The sequence below is a fragment of the Dermacentor silvarum genome, chromosome 4, assembly GCF_013339745.2.
Source record: "Dermacentor silvarum isolate Dsil-2018 chromosome 4, BIME_Dsil_1.4, whole genome shotgun sequence".
NCBI classification, from domain to species: domain Eukaryota; kingdom Metazoa; phylum Arthropoda; class Arachnida; order Ixodida; family Ixodidae; genus Dermacentor; species Dermacentor silvarum.
Window position 1 is genome coordinate 72,788,600 of NC_051157.2, and position 13,012 is coordinate 72,801,611.

At 45.1% G+C, this 13,012-nt stretch overlaps 1 protein-coding gene across 1 annotated transcript in view; it reads right to left on the minus strand.

The window, feature by feature from the left end:
* The window catches only part of LOC119450213 (protein cramped-like), a 52,634-nt gene that overhangs the window by 12,843 nt on the left and 26,779 nt on the right, over window positions 1-13,012 (minus strand). Inside the window, exons 13-17 of the mRNA XM_037713599.2 lie at window positions 10,152-10,368; window positions 8,067-8,341; window positions 6,928-7,042; window positions 3,275-3,352; window positions 145-234 (exon numbers count right to left, since the gene is read on the minus strand). Of these exons, the coding sequence (XP_037569527.1) occupies window positions 145-234; window positions 3,275-3,352; window positions 6,928-7,042; window positions 8,067-8,341; window positions 10,152-10,368 (775 nt within the window). The remainder of the gene's footprint in view (window positions 1-144; window positions 235-3,274; window positions 3,353-6,927; window positions 7,043-8,066; window positions 8,342-10,151; window positions 10,369-13,012) is intronic.

The window sequence follows — 13,012 nt, forward strand, 5'->3', positions numbered from 1 at the left end:
CGACGTGACCTAAATCTAAGTGAGCGTTTTTGCAAATTGACCATCCATCACAATGCACCAGGAATCGATCCCACAACCTTTTTCTCTGCAGAACAGTGCCACAGCCACTAAGCCACCACATTGGGCACAGAAGCTAGGACTTACAGGCAAGATTTGAGTCCGAGACAGCAGTAAAGCTTGGCAGAGGGTTGCTAGCTTCGATTGCAGGACCATCTGTGTCGAGGGATGAGAGACCTGCAACATAAACCAGACAATGGACGGCTGCTTTTGTACGTCATACAACTATCACCACTACTGCAGCATGACAAAGCATCCGTGCCCTTTAGTGATTGCAGCAGCATGCTCCAAGTGGTAGCACAGAAGAGGACTTATCTGCTGTTCCAAAGCAGGTGCATCTGCAGGGCACAATCACCATGCTAACGACATACTTAAGCACTGACGCAAATGTTTAATCATAGTTTGCTCTCAATAATTCAAAAATAATAAATCGCCCCATTCAAGGCAGACTAAAACATAGGGTTGACCATCCAAAAATAACAGAAAAAAAAAAATAAATAAATTGAGAAGTATAGACAGCAGCAAGATGCAGTTTTCACAAAAAATGCACAGAAGAAGACGGTATTTTAATTAGCATTATTTGCTGTATGCCAGGCAACTTCTGGTAGGTTCCCGTCTCTCGTTGTTTCGAGCCACTTCAGTACTAAAAATAAAATTATCTGTCCAATGGTGGGGTCAAGTTAGGGTCACTCAGTGCAACACTCCGGTTCTCTACACATCAGTCCACAAGCGCATTACATGCTTTTCTTCTGTCAACGTCAACTAGCTCTTCAAGACTACTGGCGCATGTGCCACATCACATAGTAAAAATTGGCGTAAAAAACAATAAGTGTGCAATAAGTGTGCACATGTCAGTTTCCATTAGGCCACAAACACAGCAATGGAACGTGCAAATAACACGTACCACCTTTTCTAGTGTACGCTACATCGCAGAGCAGCAACAAGTTGCTCATAAAAGCAAGAGTGCACCAGTTACCCCTGCATTCTACTTTCATGGAAGCTAGCGCTTTGGGGTGCTGTGTTACATGTCACTGCCTTCAGGAGTGGCCCACATTCCCCAATCCATTCCTTGTTGCAGCCACTGTTATATAGATTCTCTGCGATATTATACTGCCTTTGGGGTCGGCATACCTGCCAACCCAGCAACATAAGAATTCGGGAGACCGCCGCACAAGGGGGGAGGGGGGGGGGGGTAAAAAAATTTTTGCCACCGTGTGAAACGGCGCACGTGGTACATAGTCCATACTTGTCACCTGTCCACGAAGTGACAAAGCATGGAAACTCCGTCGTGTACGATATCATAAAGTGCCATCTGTCGCTCTAACTAAACACGGGGAAACGAAGAGTAGTTTGGCATTCCGCACTTCACTCAACAACCTGACAAAGCCAAAAGCGTAGAGCACTCACGATCGTCTTACGAATGGATTGCTAAAAATGCGTGAGCCAGCCAGAGACGAGCCAATCTGGAAAATCCAATATGGCAGCGCCCGTTGGTTTCTTGCGTTCGTGGTAGTACAGTGCCTAGAATTCTAGGCACTGTAGTGGTAGTGCCGCAAAGTGCATGCTGGTGACTAACTGCTCCTGCGCTGCTTTCTCGCATGGTTATATTACAAGGCATATTATAATTATAGCGATAGGACGTAAAAAAAAATCAGAAAAAAAAAAAAACGCTGTGCTACGGCGACTACTTTTCAGGAGATTTGAGGTCGCGTCCGTACAATCGGGAGATGTGCGCAAAATTCGGGAGGCTCCCGGAAAATTCGGGAGAGTTGGCAGGTATGGATTGGTTTTAGGTCATAAAGAAACAGGTTGTAACATTTCCATAGCAGTACTTCAAATTCAGCATTATTGTGGCCTTGCTGCTGCATCACACACCGATTGCTTACGTAATTCCTTACATACTCGCCTTACACAAACATGTTAGTCCGTTTGGTAACACTTGGCAAAACTTCAAACAATGCTGAATAGCAGTGACCTGCATAATTTTTTCTTTATAACAAGAAAATCTTACACAGAGTAGTTACATTTCACACTCAGAGGTGGCACTAAGACAATCCCAATTTGCCAGCCCGATACCAAGGGCATAGCTCATCATCATCACCTGTACAAAGTACGGACACAACTGCGCAACACCTGTCGGTGACAAAAGTAACTATTCTGGCTATAAGATTTTTTTTTAATTAAAAAAAATCCCATGTTCTTTCTGTGCATTTCTGCAAAAACCGCATCCCCTTACTGCAGTCTACATTTTTCAAATGATTACATTTTTACCTAGGTTATTTTTTAATCATCCTGTACATATGCAAAGGGAATCTGCAATACAGTGCAGACCACTTATAACCTAGGTTCACCAGAGTCGCGAATATCCACACTATAAGTGGTTCCGGACTAAAACAACTTTTTTTTTTTTTTCGAAGGCTACACACACACGTGTGAAACATATAGAACAAGTGGTCGCACTTATCTGAGAAGCGGAGCTTATGAGTGGGATGCTTGCATCTGTTTAAGTTTAGGAACAATGAAGGGTTACCGTAAATTCGAAGACTCATGGTCTTCGCATGCAGTCTTGCCATTGTAGCGATTCTGTAGCTAGATCTAGTAACTTTCTTGTCTGTTTAGCGATAAATTATTAAATTTATCGCCACCATTGACTTTCCTTAGCGACGTGACAGAACATCGGTGACATTTCAGCGACTTCGATGATACGAAAGTTGCTTCGAAAATAGCATTCTAGAACCTACTTCATTGTTCAAAAAAGACAAAAAAAAATCGAAGTGGCGCCACCTATTTTGAACTGTGGTACCTCTCGTATGATTTCAACACTGGCTGAATTACAGAGTGGCAGAAAGGGAGGTCACAGGGGCATAGCTAACTCATCCTTTTTTGGCGCAGGCATTTCAAATTGAGAAGTAACAGAGGGACCTCCGATGGCAATTTTCTACGCAAGAAAGTCATATATTGGCACACAGAAAACAGTGATAGACTTCTAGACGAATAATCTATGGATCTAACTTGGCTCAATATTTTCTCCTTAGTGTCCCTTTAAATTTAGTACAACGTGTGGATCTACCTTTATTTACGTTCACTCATGCAACACTCCTGTCGAGGATGCACCACATTCACTACAATAACAATCTTTGCACATGCTTCATTACAAACAGAGCCAGGCTGCCTTTTATATCTGGATCAATAAAGAAGTCAGATCTCACTAACTTACCCGAGAGTGCTGCTCCTAAGTTTGGTAGTGTGGCAGCATCATCCAAGATCTGTGCAGTCGTGCCTTCTGATGGAAGACCTGTCAAACCCGGGTAAACAAGACAAATATATAAAAGTGCCTTTTCTCTCTCTTATTCAAATGCCGTATTTTTATATGTTCTATGTACACAACAGTCATTTGTCTTTTCACATACTACAGCATTGGTTGTTACAGTTATATTCGCAAGCGTTTTGTAGGGGTGGGCGAATAGTCGAATACCAGCGAATCGAATCGAATAGCGAGCGTTCCGAAAAATTCGATGTACGAATCGAATATCTACTATTTGATTTTTCGATACATTTGATGTGGAGACCCAGGCAGTGTCACATGCTCGATGCCGAACAAGCGAGCATTTCACTTCATTTTCGGCACAAGAGGAGCGCCGAGTGTGCCATGGACGGGCGGGCCACCCCAGATGACGTGGTAGCGGTCTTTGTCACTGCTAGTGCTCCTCAACGTCAGCCCTATGAGAGGATCCTGCACACTGCGTCCTAACGGCGCAATTCGCAGAACAGCGCCCCATCAGCCGGGGCCGCCTATGTCGGTACAAGGTTCGTCCGGATCGACAGGACCGATAGAAATGATAATGCGACGCAGAAAGAGGGAACGGCAACAAAAGCAGCATTACTGTGTGTCGTGCCAACTTTCCGTGACCCTAGAGTTTTTAAATACTTGACAGGTGGCAAATCACGCCAAACCTGACAATAAAACGGAGTGGACGGCGCATTTTCTTTAGCGCGGCGCCGGCTATGCACGGAGTGGTGATCAAGTCACGTGATGTGCAGTCTTCTCGCCTGTCGTGCAGACTGGCCTTATGATAACCCACCTGCTGTAAAGTTAGGATAGCCCTTCTGTTGTTTGGAGAAAAAAAAAACTGGAAAGCAAAACTTTCTATGCAAAAAAAAAAAAAATTGCCACAAAACACTGGTCCACTATTAAACTAAGAATTTAATTGGTATTCAGTACAACAGAGTGTCACTACAGTAATTCATTAGTTTCAGAGGGTTTTAAAGCACTTGATTCTATTCAACATAAATTTAAGCACAAGAAAATTTTTTTCCAGCTGTAATCATTGCTGGCATGTTAATTTGGTGTTCCCTTTAATAAGAGTAGCCTGTACTGTACATCTTCATTTCTATGTATCTAAGTTACTGATAGCTTGCTGCATTATTGTTATTACAAGGCTAGGAGAATCCCGAGCATGTGCAGCACCGTAATTTCTTCATCAAAATTTTTAAGGATTAATTTTGAATTATTTTGTGAAAAATTTTCTCATATTGGGTTTGATATTCGCCTTCTTTTTCTTGATTTAATTTGATGTTCGATTCGAATTCTACTATTTGGTATTCGCACACCTCTAGTGTTTTGTACATTCATTGTACTATGTGACAAGTTCGAGGTCAGGAGAGATGTGCAACATCTAAACAGTTATTACGAGAGAACTAAACTATATCAGACATAAAATTACATGAGTTTGAAAAGTATGTGCAGCTACAGGTCCTAGAAGTTGTATTTCAAAATAGAATTTAGTGTGAATTTCATTGTACAAAAAGTAATTAACTGCGGCAGCAGTAACACGATCAATCGTCGCAAGTCATCACAAGACAGCATCACAATCATCGCAAGCACAGGAAAATAACAGTTTCTACTGCAGACGGCATAACATTTTAAAAAACAAAAAAACAAAAAATGTCTTACAATTTGTACTGAATGTGCATTAAATACTGTTTTATTTATTTCTGAAGCACTGACATCAGGGCTACACACTTTGATGCAGTGAAACGACCCCAATGAAGTGCATTCCATGGCAAGTGTCACTCAACCTTTATGTGTGAGACGCTGTGCTTGATTAATGGCAATGCATACTCCCTCGATGTCGCACTAAATTTGCCCATGTGACAGTGGTATTACAGAGGGCAGGTGCAGAAATTCGACAATGTGCTAGAAATTGCACGGAGCCCATGGGATGCGAAAATACGCTGCAGCTTAAAGGCAGTAAAATACAGTCGAGCCCACTTATAACAATACTCAAGTGCTACAAAAATTCCATTGTTATAATCGGGCTGCATGAAAAAAATACATATATATAGGGGGATGGCAGAGCTGTTGTGAGAAAACTATATAATGGCAGGGAGACGAGTGCTCCTCCCAACCACGTTCCTCCATTCGGCTGCTGATTGTGTGGACTCGTTTAACTGTATAACTCTGCTTCCTGCATGCTACAATCGCATGTAACAAGCTGCGGCTGTCAGCGTTCAAGAATGGCACTGCTATAACAACTGCAAAGTGGGGTCACGGGCGGCAAGTGACACACGAGCTCTGCCGAGGCATCGCTTTAGTGGCCTCAAACTGGGCCTTTAAAGAAATGCGAGAAGGTTGTCACGGCAGCCTCTCAGCTTGAGAAATCCACAAGAAGCGCTGGGGCGAGATCGCCAGAAGCATCTCGCCACTACTTCTCACTGGCTTACACGAGAAAGCCCCATGTCCGTCAGCTTTGCTTGCTTTATGCAAAGCTTGCCGACACCCTTCTCCAAGGCATCCAGGTAGGTGCTCCATGTAGTGCAGCGGAAGGTCCCTCACGAAAACGAAGCCCTGGAGGGACTGAATCAGTTGCAGGGCCTCCTGCGAGGACAACGTTGAGGCAGCCTGCCCTACCGTGTCATCGCTCCCGTCCTCGCCGTCACTGTCGCCGTCGCGATCAGATACAAGCACGTTCGCGATGATCGCCTCATCAGTTAGAAGCACTTCGTTTTAGCAATGCACTTTCTTTTCACCGGTGACGTCGCGCGTTGCCAATGATCAACGGGCAGATCAGCCATCTTCCGTTTAAGCAGCAGGTCAAAAGAGGCTGAGAAACCACGTGGCCAGGAACGATTTCGATGCAGCCAATAAAGACAAGCACGAGCGAATCTGTGGGCAGAACTGCACAGAATGTGGGGCCAGCCATGAGCCAGCGAGAAATCAGGGAGCAGCCGGAGCAGTGCCTAGCGCTGCCAGCGCAGTTGGCGCGGTCCATTGCTGTTTCGGAGGGTGGCACGTCCTAGACCTATGGGCTCAGCCCATTCGTGTCCGCAGGCGTGGAAAGATGACGGGAGAGAGGCGCGTGAGAATGGCGATGCAAAGAAGGCTGGAAAAGAGCGTGCGGTGGCATGCAGCGGCTCGAATTTCTCTTTTTCTTTCTTCTTTTCAAGGATTTCGCATTCCACTACCTTTCGGCACGGACACCTAGTATCCAGACTTCCATCGCTATAACCGATAATGCAGCATGAGGGCATTGTAATAAGCATGTTATTTCACCATAAAAAAACATGCTAAAATTGACTGGTGCAGCAGCTTCTAATTGTATAATAACTGATATATTGATAAAACCGGTATCGTTATTAAGGTGGTTCGGATGCATGTGCAGAAAAATGTATCTGTTCTTTAAGGCTGCATAATCAAAATCCCTCTGAATGTAAAGAAGTTTGAATGCAAAAGAAACTTTAGAAAGTGAGTTTCACAATTTGAAGCTGCATCCTATGAAAAAGAAGACACTCTTCCACACACACACACAAAAAAGCCTAGAGCTTTGGTGTCAGCACTGTTTCAACATCAATCATACCAGTCATACTCACTTTCAGGTAAGGAAATGTCAAGTAGAGATGAAATGTTTGGTGGTGAAAGGGGCTGGACTCTGACAGGTGAAGCAGCAGCAGTAGCAGCAACATCCAATGGATCTTCAGCAAGGGTCTAAACACAGCAAGACCGAAATGACAGGTTTTCCAGGAAACTTGCAACATGTGGCAGGTGCTACTATAAATGACTAAAACATTGACTTCAGCCAGTGTATGCAGTCAAACACTATTATAAGTTAGCAGAGTAGTGACTTGTTCTAAGCTAGCCAGTAAAGTGAAAGATAGGAATAGAAAAGACATGCTGAAATACCACTGTGCAATTTACAATGGCTGTATGTACAGTCTGTTTCCCACTTAGGGGAAAACTCGGAGTGCCTAAAGGCACCATGAAAGGTACCATCAAGGTGGTGTATCAGGGCCAAGCTGCTAAGCTATGTTAAGCTAGGTTTTTCTGGCATGATCTTCTATAGGGGCCACTATAATGAAAGAAGTAAAGAAGTGGAGAAGTGAATTCGAGGTTGAACACCATTGACCCTTTACAGTAGTGCAAAAACGAAAGTGACTGTTGCAGCATAACGTCAGCAGTGAATGGAATGCCGATGAACGTGCAGTGGTTGCTTCTAAATGTGCACGTTACAAACAATTTCACATTTAAATTGGGTTATACTATCACCATCTAAAAGATATAAAAAATGTCCCCAAGCGAGACACGCTCTCTGTTTATGACTCTCATTTCCTGCTGGCTTGCCTGCCTTTCTTGCGGATGACCTCGTCAACCGACCATGTGTGACTAGAGGTGAGCTGACCCTTTCACTACTATCAAATACAGAGCAGTGTCTCTCTGCGTAAGTGTGAAGTACTTTTTCTCTTAGCAATATACACTGTTTAGGTATATACTGCTGTTTTGCCCTATCTTCCCAAACCCCCCGTACCCATAAAGTCACAAAAAGACAAAGGTGCAGCACTGTGTCCTTGTTTGTCAAAAACAAATCAGGACACAGCCCAGTATTCTAGTCTGTTTTCCACTTGCTATACTCGTCTTGTGCACATTTTTCTTTTCTTCTTTAAAAAAAAAATCAACAGAAAGCTGACTTTTCATTTCCACACACTTCCTCCACCAGTGGCCCCATGCAACTCACCTTCGCTGCTTCTGTGCTTTCTGCCAGAGCAAGGACAGGCGGTTCATCCACCACCAGGTTTGTTGTCTGTGGCGTGCTTTGGACGACAGCCACTGTGTGAGCTTGTTGTGAGGCCACCAGCACAGTGGATGTGCTGGTGGCCTCCACGACAGCAGGGCTGCTTGTGGTGATGGAATGCCCTGACGACGAGACTGCCATTGCCACGCTGCTGGCATCGATCAGCGGTACCTGCACGGGCTGCATGTCGAATGTAGCCCCAGCAATGTTCGTGGTGGCTGAAAGGTGGGAAAATTTTATAATGAGTCTCAACTTGCGTGTGGCCGACTGGATACCAAGTGTTTGAAATGAAGTTAACACTTACAGACCTTTTGCATAATGCCAACAACCCTGTGCACACAATGATTCACACCGTGCCTTGGAAACTTGAGATTACGCGACCAACACTTGATGCGCGGAAACAAAATGGGAATAAAGGCACCAATCATATCGACTCAACCTTTGCACTTGCCGAAGATTACTTCCAAGATAAGGCGTGTGGCCCACATATGGACAGCCAAGCGTAGCTACAGCAAGGGTACAGGAGAGGAGATGCGCGTGTGAGCGGGAGGGGGCGAATAGGTATGAGTCCCCTGCCCCCTGCGCTCTCTAGCACGTGCTTGATCATGTTACCGCGTGCTCGCTCCTTCCCTATCCCCCTTGCGCCGAAGGAATTGTCATCTCTCGTGTTCCTCCGAGTGCTCCGAGATGCCGTGTGCCCTGTGGCCTCCCTCCGCAAGTTGTTACGCGACAAATGGCGCAACGCTGTTTCCTGCACACTGTGCCCTGGCACGCACACTTTGACGACGTTTTTCCCGCTCAAACATTTAACGCGAGAGCATTAAGGGCCCCATGTCGCAGAAAATCTGGCGTTGGCGTCGGTCTCGGTGTGCAGCGTCCGCGGCCAAGAAAATCATCGCGAACCATCCCAACCACACAGGCCCTCTGCGTGGTGCAGAGGTGCTGGTGAAATAATTGAATTTCTCAAAAAATTGTAAAGTACAACTTAACCACAACCTACAGGTATGATAGCATTGGATCGTAATTTTAATATACGAGAAAACATAATTCTGTTACGCGGAAACTCAACACAAACCCTGTTTTCCAGCATTTCTACCACTCATACAGAAGCGCTCCCCGGTCGGTGTACCTTGCAAAAATATTATCCAGATGGCGCTCGCCTCCTTGGCAGCCAAATGCGGAGGCGAAGTTGGAGAAAAAAAGAAAGCTGCAGTTGCCGGGAAGCTTGACAAACAGTCCGAGATTTTTTAATGCTATCGCGTTCCACTCTTAAAGGCGAAGCTTAAGCGTCCTCCAAATTTTTCATGCGGAAGGACGCTTGCAAATAACTTTGTCCTCAGCTGACATCTTATAGTTTTTTACTAGATTTACCAGCCATACAGGCTTCAATTACATGCTTGAAATAGCCGAAAACTTCATTAAATTGAAGTTATGAAATTACTTCGTTAAATTGTGGAAAAAAATAAAACAGCAATACCCCGTTTAATCGAACTCACATATCTTGAAAAATCGGCTAAGTCAAAATTTTCCGCAGCACCGAACCATTTCCCATACGTGCCATGTATTTATTGCGCTTTATCTCGAAGTATTTTTGGGCCAAATTACGGACATCTCGAAAGTTTGACTGAGATTGGAACAAAAACTCCGCCACCGGACCGTTTAACAACCTTTGCGTGAGGCTGTCGCGCCTACCACAAAGCATCCGCTTTGTGGTAGGCGCGACATGGGGGTATTGTAGTAAGCGGGTTATTTCACCGTAGAAAACATACAAAAGCTGACGGTGCAGCCGCTTCTCATTGTTATAACTGATATATTGTTAAAACCAGGATAAGTGGGTTCGACTGTATAGGCCAAGCCAAGTTTCAAGCCGAGCTGAACCACCGATATCTTGGAATCTCCACATTTGCACACTGCCTATTAGAAGCACACTGCCTATTAGAAAACTAGCACAGTCAGCAGTGCCAGGTTGATCTCCAGGTAACATTACAAAAATCTCTACAACCTTTCACCCAGCCAAAACGTATTTACCTGCCGGGTGGATGAGCTTGACAATCCCCTTGCCCTGGGGCAGGGGATCTGATGCCAAGGGCTGCACAACAGCAGCCAGCGTGGCCTGGGTCGAGGGCAGAAGCTGCACCAGTGTGACGGGACGCCTGTCGGCACGGGGCAGCAGGGGCCGCTGGACCACCAAGGGCTTGCGCACCGCACGCAGGCGCATGCCTCGCCTGTTTCCTGGAACCAGTCGCTGTGGGAGTATACCGTAATCTTATATTAATCCATAGTACAGTCACCTCAGTATGCTTACATATTTCGTAGTAAGCCTGCGACCACAAGGTCTCAGTTAAGTCTGTGTGCGTCTTAATAGACTGCAGCACTCATGCACCGACCTGGGTGACTGGTTTCAGCTACACCATTTAAAGACTGTACACCCAAAACTTCGCAAGTAATTTGACTTCAGAGCAACCACTCTATATTGCATGGTCCATCATATCAAGCAAGAAAAGATCTTGCAACAGCTACCTCTGTAGAAATGAAAAACGGAGCTGAAGTGACAAAGAAGATAACAGTGCACACTGTATATCCCAAATCAGTTCTGTGAAAACTCACAAAGTGGTGGACGTTACGAAAGGAAAAAAAATTGTCGCCCTCCTTGCAGGCTTCCACAGAACTCATTTGCCATATTCAGTGCCCCTGTGCTTCGAGTTGTCGGTTAATTCGGCTTCGCTCTACGATCTCCTAACCTTCTGGTTAGATCAATTGGTATGGCGACTGCCCCATAAATGCGTTGGTCCCAGGTTTCATACCCAGACCAGGACGAATTTTTCTTTAGCTGCAAAGCTCTCTCTCTGAGAAACCCACATGGGTTTCCTTTGTAACTTCGTGCTGCTCTCGGGTGAATGATAATTTTTTCCCTTTCAGTCGACACTGTACCCAATGTGGAAGGAAGCGTCAAATGCTTCTTTACTGCATCAACTTTCAACAGATTGCTACGGCACTTCAGTTAAGCTTGCGATCACAATTTGTCGCCTTTCTCATTGCAATGGAACAGTTTAGGGCCATCATCAAGATGTTTTGTCACCTTTACTGCACTCTTCTAAACTCCTCATCACCAATATGTCTCTCGCAAGGACTCACTGTCATAATAAAATTGACTACCGCATCACATGCCACCTACTTCCTTTACATTTCAACATTTGGTCCTCCAACATGTATTTCATTGGCAGTGCTAACATTTCCAAATACATGATGCAGCAGACAAGCTCATGGCTCAGCCTATGCACAGTAAGTCTCAAAGATAAGAAAAGATTCGCAACATATGCTTCTGAGTAAGTTCCATAGACATCTATTTCTCCAGAGCATGCCAGTTATCTTGGATAACGCTTCTTTCATGACTTCCTTTCTAGTTGCAACCAGTCTCGGAGGCCATGCCATCGTTTGAACCATTTATTGTGGGATTTTTTTTTTTTTTTTTATTGCGACAGTAATTATATGGACACTTCAAGCGGATTTTCGCCGTCGGCGTCGCCGCCCTGAGGATCCATACAAAGTCCAAGGGCGATAAAATCATCGCCGCGCGCCCGCCGTATGTGCGAGTGACAGCGCGCGGGGGACGCGCGCTTTCATGGAGAGCGAACGCACGGCGGAGGCGACTTCCTCCCTCGTGCGAAAGGCCGTGGGGGGGGGGGGACTTGTACTCTTCTAACAACTGCGTACTTAGCGCCAGAGCGGTTTCTCGCGCGCAGCGTATCTTGAAAGCGATCTCCAGACGGCTCTGACCTTTCGTATGGGCTGTGCTCTCGCCGCTCAGTTTCCGTTGCAGCGATAGACCGCACGAACCTTCGCTCGCTGTGGGCTGCGGCGGCCGCGCTCGCTCGTGCGCGCTGACACCACGCGTGTTATTTCAGTGAGTTTTTTTCTTTTTTTCTCTCAAGTTTCGGTTGCTATTTTGAATGTGGCGTGTACACCGAGCAGGTGTCTCGGAGACCCATGTCTCAGTGATCGGCGCTACCTCCTGTACCTTCGCGAGAGCTAAGCGGTGCGAAGCTCGTTTCTTGGGCGAACTCCGTTGGCGGAGACTCCTTACATTTCAACATTTGGTCCTCCAACATGTATTTCATTGGCAGTGCTAACATTTCCAAATACATGATGCAGCAGACAAGCTCATGGCTCAGCCTATGCACAGTAAGTCTCAAAGATAAGAAAAGATTCGCAACATATGCTTCTGAGTAAGTTCCATAGACATCTATTTCTCCAGAGCATGCCAGTTATCTTGGATAACGCTTCTTTCATGACTTCCTTTCTAGTTGCACCAGAATATACTTTCTGCCTTGCCATCAAACTGTGCTACTTTTCTAACTTACTGCTCCTAATTTCAGCGTTAAGCCTCACTTTAACAAAGTTGTAAAAATTGGCACTCTGCTTCATTAGATTGAAAATTTGTTACACTAAAGTATGCACCTTCTTCTGTAAGTAGTACAGTTAAACCTACATAGATCAAAGTCTGCAATATCGCCAATTTGCTTCGTTATACTGAATTCGAACTTTTATGGAAATAAGAACACCCGCTGGAGGATTTTTCTTACACGGAAGGAGCCGCAAAATTTTTTGAATTTTGAGAAAGCCAATTTCAATAAGAACAGTAGCCTGTAAAGTTTGCAGGTGTTATCAATTCCAACATTCACATCACATTTCACATAAAAACCTCAGTAGTTCTCTCTTTTTTTTTATTGCACGTCCCTACACACGGCACAACACCTGAGCCCACATCCAAGGAGGCCTTCACCTTTGAACGGGTTATCGCCGAGTACAGAATGTGCACAAACAACTGTACCTAACTCAACCATTTCGTCTCACACCTGCAACCTGGTTTCGATTTAATGCCATGGTCT